A 12,886-nucleotide genomic window follows, 5' to 3' on the forward strand; every position below is an offset into this window, starting at 1 on the left:
CATAGCCTTTCAGATTCTTTGCATATTGTCTTAGTGCTAAGGTAGGGAAAGATTTTTGTCATTGAGTTCAGTGTTCTCTTCCCACACATGCCTATCACCTTGGGAGGCTTTCATTCGGTACATCTGGAGTGGGACTGGAATTCATTTTTATTTTTTCTGAGACATAGTCTCGCTCTGTCACCCAGGCTGGAGTGCAATGGTGTTATCTCGGCTTACTGCAACCTCTGCCTCCCGGGCCCAAGCAATTTTCCTGCCTCAGCCTCCTGAGTAGCTGGGATTACAGGTGTGCACCACCACACCTGGCTAATTTTTGTATTTTTAGTAGAGACAGGGTTTCACCATGTTGGCCAGGCTGGTCTCAAACTCCTGACCTCAAGTGATATGACTGCCTTGGTCTCCCAAAGTGCTGGGATTGTGGGAGTGAGCCACCGTGCCCAGCCTGGAATTCGTTTTTAGATCTGGACCCCAAGGCATGTACAAGAAGGCTCACTGTAGCGCCAAGGAATGGGAATTGGCTAGAGGTTCTATCACCAGTGGAATGGAGGAACCACATGGGGTGGATGCAGCCTATGGGAGGCTAGGCAGCCCCGGAGAGCCATGGACTAGATGCACACATTGTAAAATAGCTGGATTTCCAGAACAGTGTGGAGTCAGAAAAGTAGATAGATGGAAATTTGCTATGTAACACCGTTTGTGTAACAATTATGCATGTGAAACAACACTGTATATAAAGAAACCCACATGTTTAAAGACATACATTGAACAGAAGATGGGAGTGGGTATTTTGGAAGAAAGAGAAAATATAAAAAGAGAGGGCCTTGCGTTGACTGAGGATGACAATGTGACAAGCACCGAGAAGCATGGCTAACTAGACTTTTTGCATCCAACCTTCAAGAAAAGTAAGAAAAAAATGATTGGGAGCAATGAAAATGAATTGCTCCCGAGTGAGTCAGTGGTTCAGCCAAGCTCAGCCCTGAAGTGGGCTGACTTTACTTAATAGAAAACATGGAGGCCCTAGTGAGGGGAAATGTTCTCTTAGAAAGGGTCACCCTTTCTTCTTCTCTCCCACCACCCACCTTTCCCTCCAGCCCATTATTATTAATAATAATAATTTACCTTACCATAGCTCTTATTTTCTAATTGTTAAACTACTGTCATGAAGCACTAAGCAGCAAGGTCAGCATTTGGTTGAGGAGACTGGCAGGAAAAGACCACACTGCTCTCTTCTGCAACATGCATGATTGTCTTCTCTCTTGGATTTTTGGTCTTGGTTTTGGCCTTGAAAACCAAGGTCAAAAATGCTGAGCACACAGATTCCATTTCATTTATATTTCGCTTCCATTCACTAAGTACTTATTATATCCAAGGTACTTGGCATATGGGTGCCTTACCTAAATCGTCTAACTTGTACTGAAAACTCAGTGATATCTGTTCCCATTTTCTAGATGACTAAAGCTTAGAGAAGTTGTGTATCTTTTCATGTGACAGTTGAACTTAACCTTCCAGGGGAGTATCACCCCAATTGGGACTACCATGAATCATCAAATCAAAGGATATATTTATTTTTTATCATATTGGGAGGGAATTTTAAGAATAGTCAAACTTTGGTTGGCTTCCAAGTGGAAAGAAATGAATCAAGCTCTGTCCTCATTGATTGCCTGTAATATCTAACCATTCTTGTGCTTGGGATTGAGAACATATTCAAAGAACTTAAATACTCCTTCGAAGCATGGGGCCACATTTAGGTAGCACCCATTTCATCTATGTTCTGTTGGAAATCCATGTCGCTGTGGGAACTGAACGACAGGAGAGGCAAGTCGCTTCACGTCTGCTACTGTTGTTGATAATTCTTTCAAGTCTGTGGATATGCAACTGCATGATCGCTTGGTTTCCACCCAAGAGTTATCTGTTCATAAATTACTTTCATATTTCATAGACTACAGTCTATAAATATCTAACTGATAAGCACCTGTATATTAGCCCAGTAAAAAACTATGCATCTAAATGGCTCAAGTAAAAATATCCAATTTAGAAACACTGTCAGCACAAGGGAGAATTTTCTAATGCAGCCAAGGGATATAGCATTACTTCTACAGAAGTGTACCTTTTAAAGGAGGTCACTAGTATTGCCACACCAGTGTCTTCACTTCTAAGTCTAAACGTTTCATGATGCATATATCACCTGCTTCCTAATTGGAAATTCAAGAATGCTGTCTTCATTATACAATAAATTAAGTCGAGGGATATGCAGTAATCTTGCGACTTAATTTAGCACTTTGAAATAAATAATATATCTGTGGCTTACAGTGTTTAATTCAACTCTGTGTCTATCCTCAGTGGCCCTTTCCCTCCCTCCCTTCCTTCTTTTTTTATTTCTTTCTTTTAAAATTGCCCTTTTCTTCATTATGCTGTTTCTGGTTACACACACATAGACATACAACACAAATGCATTCTCTGTGGCTAACTTTTACCTCTATGACTTTTATGCAATAGTCACATTCTTCTAGAAAAGAGAAGATATTGCTATTTGCCCTCTAACATCCAACTAGGAGATCTCTATCTGTCATCTATCTATCTATCTATCTATCTATCTATCTATCTATCTATCTCTGTGCCAATTAAAAAAAAATCCAATTCATGAAAAGGGCTGGCAAATCTTCAGCTTGCAGACAAGCATTCATTCACAAGTGCTGAACTCATAAAACTGTTTCCAAACTCAAGATTCACTTTGTTTTTTTTCCTCTGACTAGTAGTATTTCTTCTGCCTAGCCAATGTCATAGTGATGAAAAACTGAATTTTGACAACTAATATACCATACATTGGAAGCAAGCATGAAAAATCTCTTAGAAACATTGGACTTTTGCTTCTGAGTGTCCATAATGAAAATATTTGAGTTCCAGCTAGACCAGTGGGGTCTCTGTGGTTCTCAAAATGCCAGTATAGGAAACTTTGCTGAAGTTGTATAAAAGAAAAAGAATGCCAACATAAGGGTGCTGACATCCCTGATGATTTGCCAGACATTACTCCCAGAAACTTAGACCAAGACTTTCTACAGGTAAGAAGAAACTGGTATACTTTATGTAAAAGGTGCCATGATTGGGACCACCCACCTTTAAAAGGTGGAAATGTGTTGGAAATCTCATTGTTTTCTTTTCACAGCTATTTCTTACAGTGGTCAGCACCTTCCCATAGAGTTATGGGTAGCCTGTCACTCAGAAAAGTCCCTCAATGACATCTCACTGGAGACTTTTTTCCCTCTGAGCTTGGGTAAACACTGTATTACCTAGAAGTCCAGAAATTGTCCAGACATTTTCACAAAGGCTTTCTCAGGCCTGCTTTGCAGGAAACTTTTCATGAACTCAGCAACTCAGACCTATCACTTAACTGCTGGCAGAAATTATCCAAACCCAGATTATACTAAGTAAGTCCTTCAGGATAGTTCTAGTTTCTCCCCCCACCCACTACCTGGCCCCAGGCAGCACTATGTCTAGTGACATACTGTATTAGCCAAGAGCAAAGGGCCAGGCACTTTATTTACATTATGACACTGGAATCTCTGCTGACAATACCAAATACAAAAACGACAAGTCATTCAAGCTGCTTTGTTACTGGAGCATGCACAAGCCCCCATGACCCGGCACCTTAATGTTTTGATAGTTTAAAAAAAGCTGTTAAATCACACACGCAATGTCTGTCCTTAAAACAAAACTGGAGGCATTTTATAGCTAAACAATTTTATTGGCTTTTTGTGAAATAAAAAACACACAACAAACCACCATGGTTAAAGGCCATAATCAGCATCAACCAAATGAACCAGCCACTTGGTTACAGTAGCTGATAACAACACTAGTGGATATTATTGCTTATACCCCAAGTTCATTTATACGTCCATTACATTTTGGCAAGATTACAATCAAATGGGAGCTTTGGTTGTAAAATTTCAACTATGACTACTCGTTGAAAACTCAACTTCTACCATTTTATGATGGGATACATGTCAATTCTTCTGCATCTCGACGTTTATCCTCTCCTGTCTCCTTTCTCCTTCCGTTAATAAGATTTACAAGCCTATTGAAAAAAATGACGGTGGATACATTTATAACTATCCCTACTCTACTGCCTCTTCTTTTGTCATGACAAGGTGATGCATTTCTGGGCCTCTCCCAAGATCTTCTATCTGGTGTGTTTCCACCGCCAGTAATAAATGCCCATCTGTAATCTAGATAGATTTTCAAATGCATATGGCTGTCAACATTGGGGTTTGGACTCAACTGTCTCATTTCCATCTTCTGAAAAGCTAGAAGAAAAAATAAAAATAAAAACAAAATCAACAGTCCTTGGCATTGGTAACTTGACCTCCCAACAGAATGAGCCCCATCCCCTGCCACATTAACATCCCATGGCAGGCGTGGAGCTGTGGCCTTGAAATGCTCTCTGTGTGTGTATGTGTGTGCTGTAACATTTTAATTTACAGAGAAGCAATGACTGACTGCCTCACGAAAGCTCCCCTGCTCTCACACTTTCTAGTTTAACACTGAAAACTCAGAATGAGGAAGAGTCAGAACTAACTCACAATAGCACCATTTCCTAGACTCTTGGAATTAGATTCCTTTCCGTGTAGGAGAACGCAGGCGCCCAGCCTCCAGCTTTGTGCTTTCACAGGCTCCCAATGCATTTCAGCAGAAGTGGGTGGTCTGCCTTAGCCTACTTCTGCAGCAACATGAATTTTCCCTGGGAAGAGTTAAAAATACGGGTCTTACAAAGTGAAGTTGGCCACAGGTGAGAAGCCTGAGGAAGCCTGTTTCTGGTGGTGAGATGTGACAAGCCTGTAGATGGCAGGAGGGAGTCCAGGGACCTTTCCCCTTGCCCATCTCAATTCAAGTCAGTGAAGAATCTGCATGCAGAAGCATGGCAAGTTCAAGGAATACTGAGAGATGTAAACCCTAATACAGCAATCCGAACACCAGCGCGCTAATGGTATCTTATGTATTCAGGTCCACCAGTGAGTTTGCCCTGGATAATGCTGGGATTTAATAAGCCCTTCTAATGATTGTAAAGATTGTCCTCTTGAAACTAGACATTGGAAACAACAGAATATTTGATATCACTATATTTTACATGGCACATATAACCATATAATTACCAGCACTTAACACGGCAAATATTGTAAATACACATTCTTGGAGTTGACTTTGTAATTATACCGATGTTATTCAACAGAACAAAGATTAAACACTCTCCAATTTGCACTTTGGGAGATTTCAGTCCCCTCCTTCCTTTCACAATGAAAGGATAACCCTCTAATTACGTAATAATGCTCGGTGGTCATGTGGGCAAAGAGAATCACAGGGTGACTTCATAGTCAATTGTGGCCTGTAAAATAAAGTAATACACAGTATTTTCATTTCAACAAAATACAACAGACCATATAAAAATATTTTCCAATTTGGAATCAGAAACATGAAAGCTGGATTTTTTTTCTTTGTATAAAAAGAAACAAAATAACAGACTAAAGTTTATTAAGCCTCCTAACAAAAAAAATATACATATCAGTTTAAGGAATGCAGTGAGAGTCAGCTTCCCTTTTTGTCCAGGCTCATTGATGGTGAGCTTGTGCTTTGATCCTAACAAAGATAAATGCACAAAAGTGGAGGAAGGTCAGTGCCTGAAACCTGAACTATGTCGTATCTCTAACAAGACGAATTTTACAGTAGTGCTTTGAAAAATGGTGGATCAGATTACTGATCGGTTTTTGTTTTTTGTTTTTTTTCTCTTCCTCTTCAGGCCACTGCTGGAGATGAATTCCAGAAGCACCACTTTCGTCTTGAGCGATGCTTATTTAGTGCAATATCTTCCTTCTCTCGTTCCCTTTTCACACGCTGGTAGTGATCTTCTTCCTTCAGGTACCACACAGGGGGCCAGCGGTGCCGCTCGAAATATTCCTGATTGTCTGGTGAAGGAATGATGCAGACCATAAGACCTGCGGTTCATTGATGCCTTTTACGTGCTAGGCCTTGAGCTTAAAGCTTCTCAAATATCCTCTCAAAAACATGATGTGGAAGAGACTGTGATTAGGGCCATTTGCGAAAGGTGACACTAACGTTCTGAGAGGAAGAATCTCTTACCTGTAGTCATGCAGCTGGGCACAGAGAACCTGAACCCAGGACCATCTGATTTCAGGGTCGAAGCCTGCTCCTAAGCTTGTCTCCCTAAACAAGGGGAAGCCCAGCACCTCTGCACTCTCTGCAACAGGGCACCCCGGACTCCAGCCCACCCAACTCCCCTCATCATCAAGTTCTCCAAAGAGAATTCCCAGCCTTCAATTCCTTATGTCATCTCACATTAATATGTGACCACCAGCCAGTCTCAAGGAATTATCCATGAGCTGCCTGCTGACCATGTTCCTTTCCAGGGACATACAAGATAAAAGCTTCCATGAGAGATGAGGAGAGCTGGATGAATGGGGGCCTCACACAGTCTCACCTGCAGATTTTGATTTGATTTCCTTGCGGAACTTGGAGCATACACTGTTGTAGTTGGTGCAGATGTGGTGCAAACACCAGGCGGCCAACTGGTGGGCATTGTGAAACTGCAGAAAAGTGAGCAAAAGGAGGGTAAGACTATTTTCTAAAGAGGGGCTACAAAGAAATTGGGGAAGCCATTTTAAGGGTGAAAAGAAATGAAGGGCTTATATAACTAATTCGGTAAACCTCTTGTTTTGACCTCAATGTTTTGACTTTGGCCATGGCTCCAATGCCAGCCAATGTAGTGCTGGGCACACCCCTCCCTTCCCTGCTGTCATAGGTGCACCAAAAATAATTGCTGTATCAAATCACGAGCTTAAAGTATGCCTCGCCCTCCCACCCTCCCCTGCCACCTGGCCCTCTAGTACTAAACAACCGTGGCCTCTGGAAGGCACCAGCCCACGGCAGAAAGCAGCGATGTCATCTCTGTTTAAGGAAGCCTCGGCAATGGAATACTTCGTGTCGCATGTCACAGCTCAGCTTGCTGGGGCCAAGATCCGAAAGAGGAGACTGCAGAATGTGTGACTGTCCTATACCTGTCCTTTGGTTACATAAGAAGAGCAGGCGGTATGGGCAGGGTGGAGAGATCCAGATACTCCACCCTTCCATTCTAAGCAATGCTCAGGAAAGTGGCAGCTGAGGTAGAGATGATTAAAAAAGACTAGATCCTCAAAAATCAACTGTCAACTCCCCCATTCCCTCCCCAGACCTGGTGGGCCTGCTGCGATCCCTCACTGTTTCTGTCTGTGCCCTTCTCTGACATCCCTTCTGTTGTCTGTCGCTCTTGATGTTTCTTTGGTCAGGTGGAACCCTAGAACCTACAGCATGCTTCCTCTGTGGCCCCATATCTCCACTGTGAGGCCAATAGAAAAGCCAGAGACCTCAGAAACCCACTCAAGAGACTCACTGAAAATCACAACCCAAACATCAGAGACAGTTTTAGCTGGTGCTTCCAACTTCTATTGCTGTTAGATTTCTCTCTGAAAACAAGACTGGGGCAGTGTTCTGCCGGGTGGGTTTGTTCCAGCTTGAGAGAGCCAATTGTGTGCATTTCTTCCCTACTTTGAGTTTAGTGACTTCATATGTTATAATCAGCCATGATGGGAGTATTTATATCATAGAAATTGGCAAATGCAACAGATTGGGGTCCCACTTGCCCCCAAGCTGACTGTTAAACACTTACCAGCACATCACTAGGTTAGGGTCCAATGAATGAGCATGGGAGAATCCATCCTGAGCTCTTCCTGCCAAGGCTTGTCAGGGCTTAGCAATAATCATATTATTTCCTTGTAGGGGGTGTGTGTGGGGGTAAGGTGGGAACACAGTGCAACAAACAGACACAACTGCAAATCATTCCCTCAAGTGAATGGTCCTGATATGAAATTCTCGATCATTACATTTTTTTCTAGGAGGAATACTTGCTGGAGAGAGTACAGGTTATAAACCATCCCCTGGAACTGTTTCAAAAGACCCCACATTCCAAGTGTGAACAACCAGTTTTGATGGGGGCTTGCTGATTCGACTGCATTAGATGTCTATTCTCAGTTTCACTGTAATCCCTAATTGGATTTTAATAATTTGTGTTTGTGTCTGTTTCCCTTACTTGCCTATGATTGCCCTGGGGCAGAGGATCTACCATTTATATGTACATGGCCTTTGCCGAGGGTGGTGCCTGGTATTTGGGGAGAAAAATAACAAATACTTGTTGAATGCTAAGTCACAATGAATAGGTCGCCATAAAGTTCAATTCTGCCTTTTCCCACTTTTGCACCAGAGCCATCTCCTTTGGCCACAGTAGGAAGGGCCTGAGCAGCACCTGCTAGACGCCACCTCCTCTCCCTGAAACCACCTCCTTTCCTTTGATTGAGAAATATTGATTTAAATGGACTGAACTAAGACTTAGTAAGCCATTGTCTTAACAGAGAGACAGAAAGAGGCAGCAGAGGAAGCCAAACCCAAAAGGCCGAAGAAAGGACTGAGGAGTTTATTCTTAGTTCCCTCAGAGTGTAAATTCATTGTTAATCAGCCTATGCCAGGAACTAGATAATTCTGCAGATGTGCCTGGCATTCTAAGAGGGCTTACACTCTTCAGTGCTCGCTCTTGAACATTCTCTCCCATTTCATTCTCAAAATAATCTGTAAGGTTGGTAGGATGCAAATTGTCATCCCATTTCCTGTGGATGAGGAAAGTGAGGCAGAGTTTAGCTTGTGCTTTGGGGAAGTTACTCCATGGTGAAGCTGAAGCTGAATCTTGGACCTTCTCTGGAAGAAGAGGGCAAGTCTGTATTGGGATTATGTTATTACAATCTCAATATTAGCAACTTCTGACTTTAGAAAACTCCAGGACAGCTGCAATGAGATGTTCATTAACAGGGGAGGCACTACGGGGCTTCATGGAATTCTAGAAACTGTCTCTTCTTGGCCAAATACATGTCCAAGAATTCAAAGAAGGAGGAGAGACAAAACCTCCACCAAGTGATTCTCCTACATGTGAAGCTGGTGCCTTAGGGGACAATGGGACTGGCATGGGGGTGGAGACCGTGTTGTTTATTCAAATGAAGCCCAGCAGGCTGAATGGTACATAAAAGGTAAAACCCTCAGATCTTCTTAGTGTACACAGGGGGCCTCTGTGACTCAGTGGTGACATCTTTATTTAGACAGATGCAACAATGGAATGTTTTATCAGCGTTAAATGAACTGATTGAACACACTGAAAAGGTGAAAAGCAAACTGTTACAAACCTGAGCCAATTCCAAGTAAGAGAGCACTTCTCCGTCAATGCCCACGCCACTCATGGCGGCTTTGGTCAACTCCTGAACGGCATGCTGTTCTGGGGAAGAGAGAGGGGGCCGGAGAACATTAAACCACGCCCTACAAGCCAGGTAGCTTGCCTGGAGGGTTGGTCTGGGACCACTTAAGAAGGGAGGAAATGTGGACACAGCTCTGGGCAGGCATCTGAATTAAATCCAGAAGCTGCTCTGATGTGTGCTCTTTCACTACTTGGGGTTCTGGTGCCAGCCACTTCACCCACACCTCTGGGGACTCTAGTTCATGGCTCTGAAATAGCCAGAATCCTCCAGACCTGCAATGTTCTGTGCAGGATAATAACTCCTGGCCACACGAGACTATTTAAACTTAAATTACTTAAAATTAAATGAAATTACAAGTTCAGCTCCTCATTCACGCTAGCCACAGTAAGTGCTCAACAGCCACATGTGGCCACTGTTTGGACCATCCAGATATGAAATGTTTCCACCACTGCAGAAGGTTCTACTGGATGGAGTGGCTCTAAACAGTCTAGCACCTTCCTAGAGTCCTCTGGACTTCAGACACGTTCCTGTTTGACAGTTTCCCCACTCACATCACTGCAATCCTTAATACCCCGATGGTGAAGAGGTTGAATGACAGAGGAATGAGTCTGTTTGAGGAATTAAAAATGTGATTGCGTACATCTGTCTCAACAGCTACCGATGGATGACATATTGTTCAGCCTCTTGGACTCTAAAGACTGGGGAGACCTGCAGTTAGAAGTAACAAAAAAAAAAGTAGGAAGAGCCATGTCTGCTTGGGAGCTTGAATCCAAGGCTTTCAAGCTGAATTTACATTATGGCCTGAAGCTAGGCCATCTCTTGCCTTTGTAAGGGCTGTCACCTGCCTCTGAGACTGACGTGTGAGGGTACAGCCTTGGCTCAGCATTTCTAGGTCTTTGACATTGATGTCATCTGTAGCATTGCATTTGTTCCTCTAATCCAGCACATTGTCCAAATCATGCTTACTTTCTGCTCCAGCTCTGCACGCTTATTGGTCAGTATGCCTATATCTGGTCAATATAGTATCGGGAATGGAATGATTTCTTTGGCACAAACCTCCTCAACTGGATTGAACTATTTGGAACTAAATTTCCCAGAGAAGTCATCTGGGCTTTGTCGTTTTAAGTAACTGCAACATTTCCTGACATTTATTTAACACTGGCTCACAAAGCATTGTCACTCTGGAAACTGATTTTTAAACACCATGTTCTAAACACTCTACATTAGACAGTACAAAGCAAATACTATAAAAGATTAAAGGAATAATCTCGGGAAGCTGTATATTAAATAATCATAACAGTAATAACAGCATTTAATAACTAAACTAAATGTTCATAGAAGTCTAGAGTTCACACAAAAAGCTTTATTTGGGTCGGTTAAAAAAAAAAAAAACTTTCATGGAGCAATCAATCCCATGTTTTCATTGCCAGACTTAATATTTAAGCAAAACTGGTGCTAGTCTGAGATTGATCACAAACCTTGTTGGGCAGATTTGGCTCCAAATTACATTTGACAGTTTCAAAAATAAATAAAAATTTATCCTCAGGAACAATTTATAAAACCTGTGGATAGTTAGATGGCTTGGAACTCATGTTTCTGAAAAAAGTAATTGCCCACTGAAGACTCCCAGAGTCAGTATTTTAAAAAACTAGTGCACTCATTTGTATCTATTAAGTATATTGGTTAAAAACAGTTTTTAAAAATAAATCTAATATTGATGCCTCAACTCACTCTTTCTATCTAACTGGGGAGGAAGTAGGACAAAGAGAGGACTTTGATCTCCAGGTGGTTGTGTGCAGTAGAAACCTGGAGGACAGAGAAATTAATCTTTTATTTTTTCTAAAGACATTGCCAGAAAGTCAAGTGCAGATAGGACTGGTTGGTTTGTTCGTACATTCATCTTCATTCATTCAATTGTTCAACAAATATTTATCGGAAGCTAATGTGCTCAGGCACTCAGAAGAAAGGCCAGTGAACGAGACAGGCAATGTTTATCTCTGCTTTGATGGTTAATAGGAATCAACTAAACATTGTGATAAACACCCAGCTTGCAACTTAACTCCTCTGGTGTAAAGTGAATGAGGCTGAAGATCTGAATTCCAGAGAAAAGCATTTAAGTGCACATATCCTATGCAGACCTGCTTCAGCTTCCCAACTGAACAAATCTAGAAATGATACATAAGATTTTGTGAAGTTAAGCCAAGTTTCCCTTTTTTCTCTTTCTCCCAAAATGAACTTGACAATGTCAGAACATTTTCTAAAATAGCTTTAAGAAAACCACTTACATAATGCTTACTATGTGCCAGACGCTGTTCTAAGGACTTTATATTTTAACTCATTTAATCTTCATAACAGCTCTGTGGCTGAATAATATTAGCCCCATTTTAAAGAGCGAGAAAGCTGAGACACAGAGCTAAGGTTACAGGACAAAGTCACCTGGTCAGTAAATGATGGAGTCAGGGTTTGATCTTAGGCAATCTGGCTCTGTCATCTGTTTTCCTAAACAGTGCATCTACTGCCTTCTCAAAGACTGTGTCTGTGTGCTTATTATAGAGATAATGTTGACAAAATAGTTTTATTTCAAACTCTGGGGTGCACAAATGACTCAGCATGCATAGAGCGTGTGTCTCAAGGGCAGGGGTCATGCATTACTCACCTTCATAGCTGTATCACCTAACAGGGCCCACCGCAGAGTGGGTGCTTAAGAAATATTTGTTGAATTGAATTGGGCTGTCTGATGCAATTTGATTAATTCATATCATTCTACACAAGACAGTTCTATTTTGGGTGATAAAAAATCAATTTTTATTCTCTGTAAGAATATTTTTATTTAAATGTGATTTTGATAAATATGACAGACACTGCATGGCCCTGAGTCATCAGCCTTACCTGCAAGTGCAACCAAGTGTGGCAGGCAAAATCTGTTTGCCAAGGCAATTAATTCCAGCGGGTCCAGGTCCAAGTTAGGAGACAACTGCTTGGTATAGAGATAATCCAATACTGCTTGCATTGATATCTTGTTTATGTTCGGGAGATACACCTGAAATGTTATACAAAAAGCTAAATTCTGCTGCAGAAAGCAGGGAGTAGGCACATTTTCAGGCTATGCTGCTTATAAATATCCTGTGTGACTTGATACTGGCGAGTGTTGGACACCTGCTTTGAGGCTGTGCATAGGAATCCTTCAGTATTTATGACTTTAAACATAATGGTTTGATTTGTAGATGACAAAAGAGTGGAGCTGCCTGACACAGCCTGATGTGGAATTTTTAAATGACTATTTGGACTTCTAAATCAGACAAATGGACTGGAAATATATGATGACATTAGTGGCCTTCATGCCAAGCACCTTATAATACTCTATTGTGGGGAAAGAAATCTCCTAGCAACATGACAGGTGTTGGGGGGAGCTGCAAACCGCACTGTTGCTGACGTGATGGAGCCTAGCTCTCCAAGATGTCAAAAGAGAGGATGAGCAACCACCCAGCTGCCACAGTGACCAGCTTGATTTCAAAATTCTGTCAGTATATGCACAATATATTACAATGTAC

At 41.8% G+C, this 12,886-nt stretch overlaps 1 protein-coding gene across 3 annotated transcripts in view; it reads right to left on the reverse strand.

Annotated features, from left to right (window-relative positions):
• Positions 1–3,718: 3,718 nt before the first annotated feature.
• Positions 3,719–12,886, reverse strand: part of RHOBTB1 (Rho related BTB domain containing 1) — a 116,269-nt gene continuing 107,101 nt past the window's right edge. For all 3 annotated transcript variants that reach the window (XM_030798502.1, XM_030798503.1, XM_003258234.3), the window contains exons 8-11: positions 12,225–12,375; positions 9,267–9,355; positions 6,485–6,590; positions 3,719–5,951 (exon numbers count right to left, since the gene is read on the reverse strand). In XM_030798502.1, the coding sequence (XP_030654362.1) occupies positions 5,782–5,951; positions 6,485–6,590; positions 9,267–9,355; positions 12,225–12,375 (516 nt within the window). In that variant the 3' untranslated portion in view covers positions 3,719–5,781. The remainder of the gene's footprint in view (positions 5,952–6,484; positions 6,591–9,266; positions 9,356–12,224; positions 12,376–12,886) is intronic.

The sequence above is a fragment of the Nomascus leucogenys genome, chromosome 18 (assembly GCF_006542625.1).
Source record: "Nomascus leucogenys isolate Asia chromosome 18, Asia_NLE_v1, whole genome shotgun sequence".
NCBI lineage: Eukaryota > Metazoa > Chordata > Mammalia > Primates > Hylobatidae > Nomascus > Nomascus leucogenys.